The sequence below is a fragment of the Bombus flavifrons genome, chromosome 6 (genome assembly GCF_040668555.2).
Source record: "Bombus flavifrons isolate JBK064 chromosome 6, iyBomFlav1_principal, whole genome shotgun sequence".
NCBI lineage: Eukaryota > Metazoa > Arthropoda > Insecta > Hymenoptera > Apidae > Bombus > Bombus flavifrons.
Window position 1 is genome coordinate 12,501,270 of NC_138447.1, and position 15,232 is coordinate 12,516,501.

Here is a 15,232-nt window from a genome sequence, read left to right on the forward strand (position 1 = left end):
ACTTTTGTTCGATACATTATTTATTGCGTCGTTGGCAAGTACCATAGCTTTTTCTTATAAAGTTTTTCTCTTTAGCAAGGACGATAGAACAATTCAACGTAAGAGTTTCATTTCTTTTTTAATAGCGAGCAATACGCATGAACGATATGGTGTACATATTTTACTAAGGAACCTGAAAACCAAGACTATAAAAGAAAGAAATGTTTCATTGCTAAATAATGGAAAAATTTATTTTTCTTAATTAGTTTGTTCCTTTAACCGACAATATACGTATGTTTACCGAAAATAATACGTGATCGTAAACTTTTTAACAGCACCGATTCATAATGCCACATGATCGACAAAAATTAGGTCATTACGTTATTTCGTATTATTATTCCGTGTAACTATTTTCAATGCTCGTATCAAACTACACAAATCGTATAATAGTATTCATAGACCAACTATCTCAACGATGACTTTGTCTTCAGTTTCACACGATGCCTATTCGGTTCTAAACCGTGTTCCGTTGTCCTGGTGTGTTACGTACACATTTACAAGATTTGCTCAGCTAGATTAATGCGGTTGCGTGAAAAGCGACGAAGTGTCACGATGCTAACTCGCTCCTATCATTATCCATACTACACTCGGCTATAATAACTCCGGCGATCAGATAGGATTATTAGCTTATCAAGAGATCCTATTTTTAGAGGAATGATCGTCCTGAGTGTCGCTCATCCTCGTCTTGATCCTCGATGTTAAATTTGTAATATCACTTGCATCAGTTTATACTTGAAAATTTGATATCAATCCCTGTTAATCAACGTGTGATCAGATTCGCTTGTCTGTACTTCGATTACGACGCGGCGGAATCAACGATCTATGAAACTGCTCGGCAAAACGAATAAAATTTACGGCCCTCTTGAGATGTCGCGTCAAATTAGTTGGTAACGAGCATCGAATTGCTATAAGACTCCGGATACGGCGAGAACGTAATTCAATCACGTTTGCTGGAAAGCGTCATACGTCGATCTACAGCGAGAGAACTCGGCATCGAGAGGATTAACGTGATTAATTATTTCATCGAATGTAACGCCATATCGATGACGCCGTTGAAGCGTTATAACGGTTTTCGTTTCCATGGAGTGGTGAATATCGTGGATGAAACTGAATCCTATAACACTTGTTCTTGTTCGTAAATACAAGCAAGGCACATGCCGTATAGCTTTAGTATGCCCGTATTCGCGTACATTAAAAACGCAGCTGCGATGCTAACGATATTATGGCTGAGCATTTAGAAGATTACAAAATCTCGTCGCTTTTATATGCTATTAAATTTTATTGGACTTCGTTTGTTCACATTTACTCGCCAAAGTTTTTGCACATTCTGTAGAAGCTCTATATCCGTTGAAATAAATTATATCTTTATCAACATACGCGACAATAGCTATTTTGTAGGAAACTGTGTTGCTTCGCAAAAATATTCAAACAGGGACAAGAAGAGAAAAAATACAATTCGTATAGGCTTATTATTTCAAACCATACATATCGTTATTTTGTGAGAAGCTTGTTTTATAGTACCTCTAAAGTAGCTCTCCATTAATCTTCACATAAAATATACTAATTTCGTGATGAAATTTTATTTCAATAAAAATAGTTTTACTATATGGTATACGAAGAATTCCGTCACTGATCTAATACTATCAACTTCAAAATTACGTAGAAATTATCATTGGATAGAGAAACCTAGTTATAAATAATTAGTTTTCACTTTCTATTTTAAGAGAGACAGAGAAAATTTCGTGTTCGATTTTCGGTATCCCATCGCCAATCGGATCAGCATTAGCATTCTAGCATTCTCTTAGAACAAACAAACTCTTACCTTGATCGGCAGAGGCCCTTCTCGGATCGTGCGCCACCATGCTCGCCTTTGCGGCTCTTCTGTCTTGCAAACCACTGAGGCTACCCCTCGGAGTTCTGTCGATCGTGTCAGAATCGATACCTCGCCGTGTGCTTCTCGTCTCTTCCTCATTAGCACTGATCGATCCTCTGGGCGCGTCGTTCATGCCAATGCTCCCTCGCGAGGATCTGTTCACCTCATATGGAATGATCGAGTTTCTTGGACTCTGATTCAAGCACTCCGAGGCTATGGAACCTCGCGGGCTTCTCTGCGGGCTACGATCGACCAGTTCCATATTGGTCATGCTTCCACGGGGGCTTCTCGAAGAATTGGGTATCAAAGAGTGTCGAGGACTGCGAGAAGGAGGATTTCCATTTTCAGACATCAGGGACGTCCTTGAAGCGTTCAGAGGAATCAGACTGTTCCTCGGGCTTCTATTGTGAGTAACGTCCGGTACTAAGGAATTTCTGGGACTCAAAGGAGCTTCCGGAACCAAAGAATGTCGCGAACTGTATAACATGTCAGGTGCCAAGCTCGTATCTGGAACCAAACTGTTCCGAGGACTTCGAACTCCGTTACGGGAACTTCTGTAATAATCGTCCGGAACCAGAGAATTTCGCGGGCTGCGACTGATCTTCTGAGTGAACATGTTCCGTGTGTCGCCATATTGATCTCGCTCCAGCAGAGGCTTGTGGTGGATGGGCTGAAAGGTCAAGGGTATATCCTCGAAATTGATGAAAGCAAAAGGAAATCGTAAGAATATAACCAGCGTGGTGAATCTCTATGGGGGAATTTCGCTGATGCCAAGAAGTTCTAGGAGATTCGAGTGGAACACACACTACGATATAACCATGCCCTATTTTTCACCTCAATTTCGTTCATCTCAACCACCTTTCTAACCAATTAATCATTGCAAGGCGGGGGACAAGTATGACGTGGAACAAGGTACGTCGTTCGATAATTATTTCCAAAGATGGTTCGAGTATTGGCACACGTCGAGCTCGCTAAGAATAAATTTTTTCCATAACAAGTTTTGCGGATTTCTGGAAAGTTTCGAAGCCATGCTCCGTCACATTTAAGTGTCGATACGCGTTACTCGTCGTGTGCCAGTATCGATTTAGATTTTCTACTTTCTCGTCTCCAATTCACCTATGCGGGGTACGTGAAATATTTTGCAGATCATTTCGTGTTTGAAGCTTCCGTATTGTGCGATACATCAGCTTGTCTTATCATTAGCACGCTCGTACGACTCGTACGAGTCTCGTTGTTCATGCAAATTTACAGGATGCGAGGGGATAAATCTAAATAGATAGAATTGTCAATTATGAACAACCTCGATGTCGTTTCCCATTGATAGAGCAATATCGGGCACGATACTGCCCCGTGGAGAGCGTTGACGTTCCATAGTTCCTCGTAGGCTCGTCGGTGGCAAATCGACAGGTTTATCGGTTGCCACGCTCGCGCGTCGTCCTCTTGGTCCGGCGATCGGCGACGTATGACCAAAATTCGTCATATTGCGCGATGCTCTAGAGCGTCGCGATGATGTGCTTCGATGCAACATCACAGAGGCATTTTCTCATCCCTGAAAAACGAAGGTAAAAAAATCTTTTTAATTAGATGACATTTAATTAAAGTAATTTCTACTGATTCAATTTTTACTGATTGTTTTTCCAGCGACTGATTAGAATTTCATTATTCCAGATTTGCAGGAATTATCTGTGTTGGAATTAAAAAGTTCGCAGAAAAGAGTCGTTATAATTTCATCGTTTACAATTTCTCTGAATGTTTTTCAACAAACTTTTTCAACTTTAATGCGATCGATAATCGACGATGTAACAAAATTTAATAGATGATATTGACGTGCGAAATTTAAACTTAGGAGAAACGACAGTTTATATAGCACGCTGTAACGCATATCGAGTCAAATATATTTCTTTTGCTTCTTCACATCGATCTTAACAAATATTTTCTGTATTGCGTATTCGCCAAGTCACGTTCGCTTTATTAAATTTTTCGATTAAACTTTACGAAGAAGTTTCATGTAAACAGAGAACTTCGTGTCTTTTTCGACTGATAGGCATAGTAAAGACCCATAAAGTACTGGTAAACGAGACCATTTGACGAAATGTCGAGAAACGGAAAGCTAATCATCGTACTTTACTTCTTTTATCGAATATTTTTACTCGGTCAGCATGCGAAGTGTCCACGAACACGAAACGTACGATCCTCGGTATACGCTTAGCCTGGAAAAGATAATCAACAGTATGGAATCAATTTCCCGCAAGCTACAGAACACGCCAGGTACGTAATAAACCGGCTTTTATAAAGATGACCCAGATACGTACGCGTCGCGTTGCATCGCTCATCGGTTTCGATTCGCTGACTCGTGATCGCGACGAATATTTCCATGAAATAGCGCCAGGAATAAGTAAGCGAGCAGTGATCCATTCGAACGATTAATCATAAACGTGACCGATCAACAGGAGGAAATAGGTCCTTTATCTAATAAAAGCTATCCTTCAACCATCAAACGAACTGTAATTGAATTTTCACGTTATTGAGTTCGTTGAATCACTTCCGTTTTACCGAACGTAGTCAATGATACGATAATGTTCGGTTTGTAATTGGAAATTTAACACAATCGAGAATCGAGATATTGAAACGATAAATGAAACAAATGGTGGAAAAATAAAAAAATAATCTTCCTGTAGAAGAGTATGTAAATTTGATGTATACGATGAAACGCTAGAACAGCGTCCACTCTACACAAAGCGTATCATTGTAAATCCATAAAATTTCCATAAAAGATCGTGAATTAATTATTTTGACAACATTGGTGGTTAAATCTGATCAGATAAATTGAACTATTTCGATACATTTTTTAAAGGTGGCAAACGCTAAAAGCTCTTTCAACCGATAAATTCAAAATTAATAAAAACACGATTCTCGTTTCTATTGAAAATCTTCCCTTGTTTATCTTTTCAACCCCTTAATTAATAAATCTCTGGTCCCTATAATATTATGTGAATTATAATTACGTATTCTAATTATCGAAAATAATATATTTTAAAAGTTCTTCGTGGACTTATAAACACGTCGGATCTCATAAATGTATTTCTTGAGACTAAATCTACTCAAAGTTACAAAGATATAAACATAAAGCGCTTTTTATTCGTTTTGCTTCTTCAGACTGGTATACTTGTTCACTTCGACAGATCTTACGAAGTCGTAATAAAGCGATACACCCGAGAGCGAAGCTTTTTATCCGAGAAAATTGCATTCCGTGCCAGTCATCGGATATTTAATAATCCGCTGCTGCTAGCATTAAGCTCGACAGAGGATACGTGGTCATTGGTAATTAATGTTCTCGATGCCTTTTTTCGAAGGGGAAACGGCAATAATTTATGTAAATCGAATGAATATTGCGTGCGTCCATTGCGTAATCGTCTAACTTTTCTTAAATATAATCGAAATGGCATCGTATCGCGAATATGAGAAAAGAAATGTGGAACAGCAATCCATCCAACAGCACGTGATTTACCGTAGAACTACTTGAACGCGAATCGAAGTACATAGAAAGCTTGTGGATTGAAGAAAATTAAAAGACTTAAATGTTATTACAATATTTTCCGATTTTTAAGTGGAAGGATCCAGCTTACTTTTAAGTGATTTGAAATTCTTTTAAAAAAAATCTGAAGTAATCTTTCAAACTGTAAAACTTAATTAAAGTACTGTATCTACACATAAAATATTATAATCGTTTCGGGTCCAGGTGTCGAATAGTTATCTCTTGGCTGGTTTCGATAGCCTTGAAATACGGTGTCAAGATCACCATTCCGATTAACTTTCTCTTATTTTCTGTATTGGAAAAAGTTATTCAGAATGCTGACCTTGACAAAATATTTCAAGAGTATCGAAATTTTGCAAATTACAAGTTAGTTGATCATCTTATTTGACGTAAAATTGTAAAACTGTAAAGTTGTACAAAGGAAGTCTATAAATTACGATACGTAACTTACAAACTTTGTAATATTACGAGTTGATCAATAATTTCTCAAGGAGCGACAAACAAGGGAGAAAAATAGTACGTTTCTGTATGGACTAAAGCAACGTGTTTTTCACTTCGTTTCATACTGACCATCGTCGTTAACACATGAACGTGACTCGATTCGCCGAATCGTTAGAACATCGTTCGTTTTATTGGCTGCTGCAAGCGGAACAAGTACTCGAGCAATTTTTTGAGTCTGTTAACTATGAATGAGGTATAGAATTAAGCGACTTCTTCGATCGATTAGCATTTTGCGATGGTGAAACTGTTCACCTGGGGTAAATAGGAAGAAACCTCTACTGAACGCGTCTGTGTCCGCTGCTAAACTCGGTACTTTGAAATGTTTCTACGAAAACACGAAACTTTGAGTTCTGTTAGATTTTGATCAAACTTTTCGATGTAAAATTAATAAGCTTGGATTGAAGATAAATGGCTGAGGTTAATACGAAATCACGTCGGCAACGTCGTTTCGTTACGCTGCAAATGATATGCGCCAGACTTGGAAATATATTAATCGATTAAACACGATCGATTACTTTATCACTATATACACACATGTACGTTTTCCATATTCTTACATTCGTTCGCTTTACCGTCCTACTTCGTTAACGAAATACTGTGTCCGCAGGTAATAGTTTTACAAAGGTAACGATGATCACGATAAGAGGAAATAATGCACTTTTGCTGCTTTTCGTGTTCAACGTTGAGATTATTAAGAATATTCTGCGATATTAATCGTAAAATGGACGCTTGAAGTACTACCGAGGAATAAAGTATACAAAGAATGAAATATTGCCGGCAATAATAATTCAACTACTAAATGAAACAATGTAGGAATATTGTACACAGAAAGTATTACGGTTGAATGACGTGAACTGTTACCTGTTAATTGCAGCCGGGGCAGGAATGAAATTCATGCCGCTCGTGGTCGATACAATTACATTTTTGTGCAAGCCGTTCCCTAGTCGGAAATGAATTAACCAAACGCCACCAGTGTATTCCAATTGTTAATTGTTCCGATAACTCGTTATTATAACGAACCACATCGATTATCCCGATATATCATCATAATGCGTTTTCCAACGTGTCCCACGCCCAATGATAATCGAATCGCACGATCGTGTCTTAGCCTGTGAAAATTTTAAAATTTCAATGACTTTTTGTTCCATTTCAATTTAATTAGCGATAGTTCCTTTTAACGGATCGAAAGTAATACGATATCTTGAAAAACATCTCATATGTCGGCAGTGATTTGGGATTTAGAAGGCGATATGTAATCCGCCGATTGATTACTTTGCCTTTTCATTACGTTGAAATCGGCAGGCCGAGAATTCGCTGGATTTCTTTAGAAGAATTTATAGCTTTATTACGTCGTATCAGAACACCCCTTTTTACTCATGAAGCGATATTAAGATGAAAATATATTAACAGGACTCTACCTATCGGCTTTTCCTCCTGAAATCTTCATATATTATTGTACAAAAAAATATTTTGAATTTTTTCAGAAATGCCCATTACAATTACTCGATGAGAGGAAGCGCAATCATCCTTCATCTTCTCGTCTATCCTACGCTCATCCCACGGAATTTCTTCCATCGTTTCCCCGAAATCCATTTGTCTCCACCGGTGGCGGGGGGCTGACGAGGGAAACGGGCCGATGAGTTTAACGGCACGGAATCGGGGCCAATTTCAGCGAGCTCTGGCTGCGCGTGCATGGTGCCACGGTTCGGCTCAATTTCTATTGCGACTGGATTACTCTGAAGACGGATTTTTCCAACCGGTTTCGACCGTCACGAAGGCAAAGATAAGTGCGTTTCAGGCGAACGGAAATGAAAAACTCAGCGTGACGAACGCGTGAAACGATCGTTCGATCTTCGTTAGAAGCAAAGCTGAAGAAGACGACGAATTTGCGGGAAGATCGATGCGTTCCATTATCGCAAAAGTTGGTAATTTAATCCTTTCGGACGAGGATTTTTCCCGAGCAACGAATACGATAACGTAATAATATAAACTACAATACGCTGGAGTTTGAGAAAATGAAGAATGCGAGGAGAGAGCATAATATTATGAGCTATATTTTCCACTCTTCACAGGGACGAGGATGTAAAATTCAGTTCTAAAAATCTTCCTATTTGGTTTTGAAGGCAAATATACCCTTTTACTCTTCATATTCTTCGTAATTTCAGAAATGTTGCTTGGCGGAATATTAGAACACTGTTAGGGATTTTAGCGGCTGTTGAGGACGGTCTGGTCATCCGCTACGAGGAAATTGCTTGAGAAATGGAAGTCGAACAAGGTGGATGTGTGAAGGCTGACTACTTCTATCTAGTAGGAAATTTATTTCAATGGCATGGTGGAAATGAACGTCTTCGACGTGGCGGAGATTTTAAATTCTCGGCGAGATAGGTTCAATCGAATACTCGTTCCGCTGTAACGATTAAAAATTTATATTGAAATCAGCTGCGTTTCCCCAGTAGTACGACGTTATTAATGGTAACGAAGTCCTCGTGCGAAGTTTGGAAACTATTTTCTTTTCGAAGAATGGGAGGTAATTGAAATTATCGAAGTCTATTCTTTGCAGAGAAATTTCCAACGGCCAGACAAAATGAAAAAGAAGTATCAATGATATCGAGCGATATTTTAACGCTAATTGTCTTAACGAGCGATGTAACGATCGATCGGCTAGATATTACGTTCTCGGTATAGTAAAAACGAGATTTCAGACGTGAAATAATGAAATAAACAATCGGAATCGATAACATTTTAATACAGTTCTTTTTCCTAGAAATAAGCTGCTTTCGATAAACTTGTACAGAATAGAAGAATAAAAGGAATACCATAAAGATAGACTCTCATTGTCTAATGTTTATCCTACCAGCGTATTTTTCATACAGAACATCGTTTCCGAACTTCATGCATTTCGAAGATAAGGGTAGAACAGCATTGTTAAAGGCAGAAAAAAGGGGATGAAAAAGAGTAGAATAACGTTCTGGCATATCCGTGTTGTCGGATATTTATCTGGGAAAAGGGGAATAGTGACAATCGGGTAAAGTTGCACGCGCGAGCGAAGGCCACAGGCAATCGACCGAAACTTCGAGCGCTTCATCTGTTAAACGTCTAAATGCCACTCTCTCTCTTTAAACGGTTGGCCGGCTGGTGGAGGTTTTCATTTAGAAAAAGTCACCGGAACGCATTCATTTAGTTTTACGCGAACAATTTTAATCCGGTGGAAAAGATGAAAGATGCTTATCATGACGTAAGCTCCATTTATTTCTTCTTATCCGTTCTAGGAAGCTGAGTATCGCTGGATAGCTAAAGTAGTAGCCAGCACTTGAAAAATTATTGGACTCCGATTCGAATCGTTTCGCAGGTGAACGCGTTAAGGAAATTCACGTCCTTATCTATTTAAGATTTTCATCTCTGTAAATCGAACATTGTCGTATGATAGATGAAGGATTTGAATGGATCGGATCTTCCTGCGCGTAATCAGTAAATGGAGCGAGACGGAATCTCCGTTTCCGAAACGAGAATCTTAATCCCGGTTCCCTTTAGTCTCTCTTTTATTTCGCGTTCTTTGACGTTCCCGTCGGAATGAGAAGTTGGCGGAACAGCGTAGAAACTGCGTTCGAATCGCATTAGTCCCGTCGAGTCGAAAGTCAAGTACTACAACAAATGTAACTCGGGCCATTAGCTATTCAACCTCGAGTAGCGCTGGGAATTTATACGAATGACCTGAGCTGAGTTGCGTTAATCCACGTGGCGTACTTTCCGCTTTTAACGTAGGTTTACAAATAATTCCAACGATGGCTGTTTAATCTAATGCGTTGTATGGCGCGGACATTCTGAACGTTACGAAAATGGTCGACGTTTGTGAAACAGCGGGAAACAATGTGCTGTTGAAGATGTAATCTTCCGTTAAAAATTGTGATTTAACCGGATTATTTAAAGTATTTCGTAGAAAGAACGTGCTGAATAACAACAGATAAGGATTCCGATAATGCATCGACACGCAACTATTTTAATAATGTCTGAACGGAATTGAATGGATAACGTAATTATATGAGCTGAAATTCGACCATATCCCAGGAAGTTTGCATAATGCAAACGTGGTGTACATAGGACCGTGAGTTCCTCGGCGTTTGAGTAATCCGAAGATGCGCACCGGAATACGGTTTCGCGACGGCCGCTAGATGAACCTGGATTCCAGCGAGTCACCGATAAACAACGTTCAATCTACCGGAAAGTAAACTGGTATTAAAATTACAATGGAAGTTAATGAATTCACTACCGTTAATTCGCTGATTCTTTGTTCGCATTAACAATACAGCATTGAATTTCGTAAAATACGATAGATAACGTATCCCACGCTTTGCTATACTACATTATTCCATTTTTTGTAAATATAAGCAAAGCATTGAAATAATAAAAGTCGTAAGTGTCGAAAAAGAAAAAAGAAAAACAGAAATCGATTTGTTTATGATAATATAAGTTGTACATGAGATAGGACGAAGAGATTATAAGGGCTGGAGTAATTAAAATGGAACCTATATCGTGATGGAAAATAAATTTTGTATTGTATCTCTGAATCTGTAAAAATGGCAAACGCCGAAACAATCGATACTGTCCTAGTGAAAAAGAACGTAAGCGTCAAAAAATGAATGGAAATGTGTAGTTTATTTCTATTGGAAATCTTCACTTCTGGGTTACTCAAAATGACATGTGAAATATCAACGCGTTGAGAGTATGGCGATTACGATGTGACACTGAATATATTAGAGGCAATATTTATATTTAGAGAGAAGTATAATACATTGTGCTTTCATGTATGACTCACTTTTCACCAAGGAACGATAAACCGAGTATATTTAGAATCATGCAATGCTGCACCAAAGTGTATAATCGGTCGCATGATTACGGTGAATACTGAAGAGCTCTCGCGGCCTGAATCGGATTCGTGGGGTTTGTCGAGCAAGAAGTTCTTGCTACCTACGCCTTCAATTAGCTCTGTTTTTATCTATGAGCAGCATTCCTGAATTTGTTTTCGGTCAAAGAAAGGAACCTGAGGCTGGTGGAACTGCAGTCACGATTAAGAACAAAGCGAAAATATTTCGCCTATTGTTTCACCTTGTCGTATAAAAACGACAAGGCGTGTAAGAACACGAGCACTTCTGAAGGTTGTTTGCTTGCTCGTGTGTCAAAGTTTCTGAGATGCTGAATAAAAGCTGATGCGTCTGCAACAATCATTTGTCTGCCTCTAATTGCGCGGAGAATGCGAGTCAAGTTTGCTCTTATACGCAAGATTACGTCGCTCAGGGGCACATTTCCTCTTTGACGTGGAATATTCCAATACCTGTTAACGATGGTAATTAATTCGGTTACTCAAATTATTCAAATTCACGAACACGATTATATTGACGCAATACTTTACCTAATTTAGTCTCTCTATTACTTCCAAACGCTATCATTTCACAAGAAAGGAAAAATACGGAACGTCGTACTTGTTCGCGGTATGTGAATTGGAAAATTGTCAACCGAGAGCATTAAACGTTTCAATCCCATTAGTGATACGAAACATTGTACAATGTTACGCGTGGATTAAATTTTAAGCTATTTAACTGGAAAACGAGTAGATTTGTAAAGCATTGATGAACTGATTGCGCGTTTACGTTTCCTCCCTGTAAATGTAACACGTAACTGACTCTATACGACTTGGCGTACTGACGATTCGCGATCGATATTGTGCAAACAAAAATAGAACGTAATGCACTTATTTTCTATCAAGCCGATTGGTCGTGGTCAGACGCGATAGAGCGTCCCAAAAAATCGTGTTGTCGGTACAGTAGTGTCAGTCTTTCACGTGTCAGCCGGCATAGCGTGGAAGGCGTATCCAGCGCGAACCAACGAGTTGGTGACTAACATTTTAGATTTAGATGAGCTCGTGTGAATAGACCTGCTGTCTACCTTACGGCCATTTTAGTCACAGATATACACGCACTTGCCACTTGCTACAAGAACATATGCTTTCTTTAAACGGACGACCGAGTGAAAAGTTCTCGGTATATAAATGAAAAATTTCGCGTCGCAACGCCGGTGTCCCGCATCACGACCGCTCATCCATAAAACAGCAGATCGTATACTGAGATCGTGGAATGGATAATTGACGTTTATTATACGAGAATCTTAATGAATAGTCAAGCGTGTTCGCATATGAAGTATATTCTTCGTACTGAACTCGTATTGCTATTTTCTCACCTTTCTTTTTTTTTTTTTTGGCAACGTGACGAGAATCTATGCGATCGAACGAGATAACATCGAAGTTCGAGAACGTTTGCAGAGAAGCTAAATAGCAAAAGATACGATTCTAGTAATACAGGGATCGTAAGTTTCGATATTAATTGAACATACGCGGAACTAGAACTTTGAGAGTTAAGTACACCGTGTATTTCTGAAATTAGTCGATTAGTTTCACGATCCACGTTTACGATTTCACGAACCGAAGAATCGAGGATGAATACTTTGAAGAATCGATTGCATACAGAGAGGGTGATTTCGAAATACGCTTCAGAAAGCAAGAGACGGTGCAACGTTGCAAAGCTTGCTATGGAAAATCTTAGGAAATCGCGAGAATCTTTTAGTGTAATTTGTTGCCGGGGCACACATTTCACGGTATTACGTATTCCTGGATGTAGAATGTTAATAGCGAAGGTCTTCTGCTTCGCGTTTCGTTCTCAAGACGAGATGAAAAACAAAAAATGATATTAATAGGCTTTCTCTAAAAAGCTTGTGATTAAACGAAGAAAAGGACTGGATCCCTTTGACCGTGTCTTCTTCGTCGTGATTTATTTTAATGAATATTTATTAAGTAGCGTAAAAAATGTTGAAATTGAAGAGATAGGATTAAAAATTTGATTTCCTTGATATATCCATGAAAATATTAAATCTTTTCGAGAGGTCAATTAGCTTGCTTCTTTGAATTAAACTATATGCACGATGTACACGGTATATAGTTTATATTTTTGTAAAGGAATATTTGTTAATACCATTGATGAAAATACCTTTACATCACTATTAACGATGTCGCTTGAAATAACGAACGTGGCCAGACGTTTAATTTTATTTGGAAAATTTAGTCAGAGAAGAAATTTTTGTGCCGGAATTCATTAAGAGAATCTTGATCGGATTTTGAACGAGAAACGCATAATATTATAAAGGCCACGAGCAGAAAAAAATATTCTGTTATCTTTCCAAAACGAATTCATGTTGAACCATCTGCGTAGAGCTCGATCAAAGGATTGCGATGTGAGAGAAAAATTTTCGTGAAAAAGAAGAGGAAAATTAATACGATATAGCGATTCTCTCTCAATAGAAGCATGCAATGTATTTTGCATATAGGACCGAATTTTGTAAGTACCGCTCTTCAATGTCAAAAAGAAGTAAGTACACAGATAAATGTTAATTACGAATATGGCATGATTACTCTTAAAAATCCATTGAAATTTCTTCCATGAGGATATCGTTACAGGGATATGTTCTAGAAACACAATTTTATTTGACCGCTCCATTCCCCGCGCACGCTTAGCAATTAAATCCAATCAATCGTTGTAGCGGTAAAATTAGAAGGAATGCGAATGTCCCTGTAATTTAAATTCACTATCGCGAACAAAGTATTTCGCAGAATCAATGCTGCAGTTCGATGAATTAAGCTCGAATTAGTCTGTACTAATTTCTTTAAACATTTTTTTCTGCTATTTCTCCCTTTACATTGCGATGAAATCCTCGCCTGGCTTCTGTGTCCTTACTCGCTCTACACTCTGACCACCCTAAAGCCACGAGATATCTACGTTCTTGACCCACTTGTACGTTGAATCTTTTATTGCAAAAAATTTTCCGTTTTACCAGCGAAACTTAAGCAGCGAAAATTCGCGATGAATGGAAATTAACATAATTAGGACAAGACTTTAAGCGCATCAAGAACAGGGTCAACGCCCAAACATATTCCCTCTGTTTACAAACGCCTTTAAAAGAGAGGCCTGCTGCACGAGGCATAATTATATGTCAGGCATTTGGTTTTTTCCATTGAACAACTATAGCGTACGGCTCTTCCCCGAATTCTTTCATGGACCATCAAAAAACGAGCGGTTTAATCACGTCGGTGAGAGTCGCCGTGCTTTAGAGGTTGCTCAACCAGCTCGTTTGAGTTATTTACTCCTTTCCGTTTCCGTTCTCGTGTCAATAACATCCCCGCGAAAAGTCAACACTAAGTGTCGCTATTGTCACAATCGATCTTCCGTTCTATGTCACTAAGCCATCCATTCGACGTGAAACGTAGTTAGGCCATTTGAAAAGCTGTTTCACCTCGAACCAAATTCTGTGTTTTGCCCTTGCGAAACGGAGTAACGTTCTATAGGGTCAGCCGATGTTCGTAGCAATACAACAGTTAAACGTAATTGAAAGAATCAAACGTAGTTTCCTTTAGAGAACACCGAGGGACTAAAATTCCGGAAAAATTAAAAAATAATGAGCATGAAAAGAGTTCGAGGCGATTATTATTTGAACGACTCTTCTGTTCAAAATCAATTACACCGAGAGGCATGCACTCTATGACAAGCAGCTCGAAGACGAAACTTTCCAAGTCGACTTACCTCCGTGTACGAAAACGGTGGTAACGTGTTCATGTCCACCAAGGAGTACGATCGCGAGGTATCACGTTCTCCCGTTGGTATCATATGTTAAAATAGTTTTAGCTCGCGGATTGGCAAAAGATTGCAAACGGAGGCGTACTCGCTTCTTGTCGAAAGGTTGCCCGACAAACAAATCTAGTTACTCGATGTTGATTGAAGATACAATTTTGACTTTCTATTCGATTCTGACGACAAGATATCCCGGGGGTTGGTTTGTTTTCGTCGCGGCAGCCGGTCGCAGCGCAGGTTATCGCAGTCGCGGCTTGGAGCAGACTGAACGCGCCCCGCAGCTCAGGCCAGCGAATAGCATGACGCGCAGAACGGAGACGCTCTCACTGATACGCCCCGTGATTGTGGGCTCAACCTTAGACGCGATTCTACGACGATTGTACGACTCATCGATCCTTTCGTGATTGATCTTAATTTATTAAAATCGTTTGGAAGTATGGTAGAACTTTTAGAAAAATCGTGGATGAAATGGCTATTGATTATACCGTAGGATGAGAACTTGTGAGTTTTATTTAAATTTGTGGAAGGAACTAACTTACCGAAGGAAAGGAATATAATTGGTATTATTTGAATCGAGTGGAATATCCGGCAGACGTTGTTTAAGAACATTCCATG

At 39.0% G+C, this 15,232-nt stretch overlaps 1 protein-coding gene across 1 annotated transcript in view; it reads right to left on the reverse strand.

Annotated features, from left to right (window-relative positions):
• The window catches only part of LOC138180708 (uncharacterized), a 30,596-nt gene extending 15,732 nt beyond the window's left edge, over positions 1–14,864 (reverse strand). The window contains exons 1-3 of the mRNA XM_069114794.1: positions 14,570–14,864; positions 3,213–3,461; positions 1,862–2,582 (exon numbers count right to left, since the gene is read on the reverse strand). Of these exons, the coding sequence (XP_068970895.1) occupies positions 1,862–2,582; positions 3,213–3,440 (949 nt within the window). The 5' untranslated portion in view covers positions 3,441–3,461; positions 14,570–14,864. The remainder of the gene's footprint in view (positions 1–1,861; positions 2,583–3,212; positions 3,462–14,569) is intronic.
• Positions 14,865–15,232: the final 368 nt, after the last annotated feature.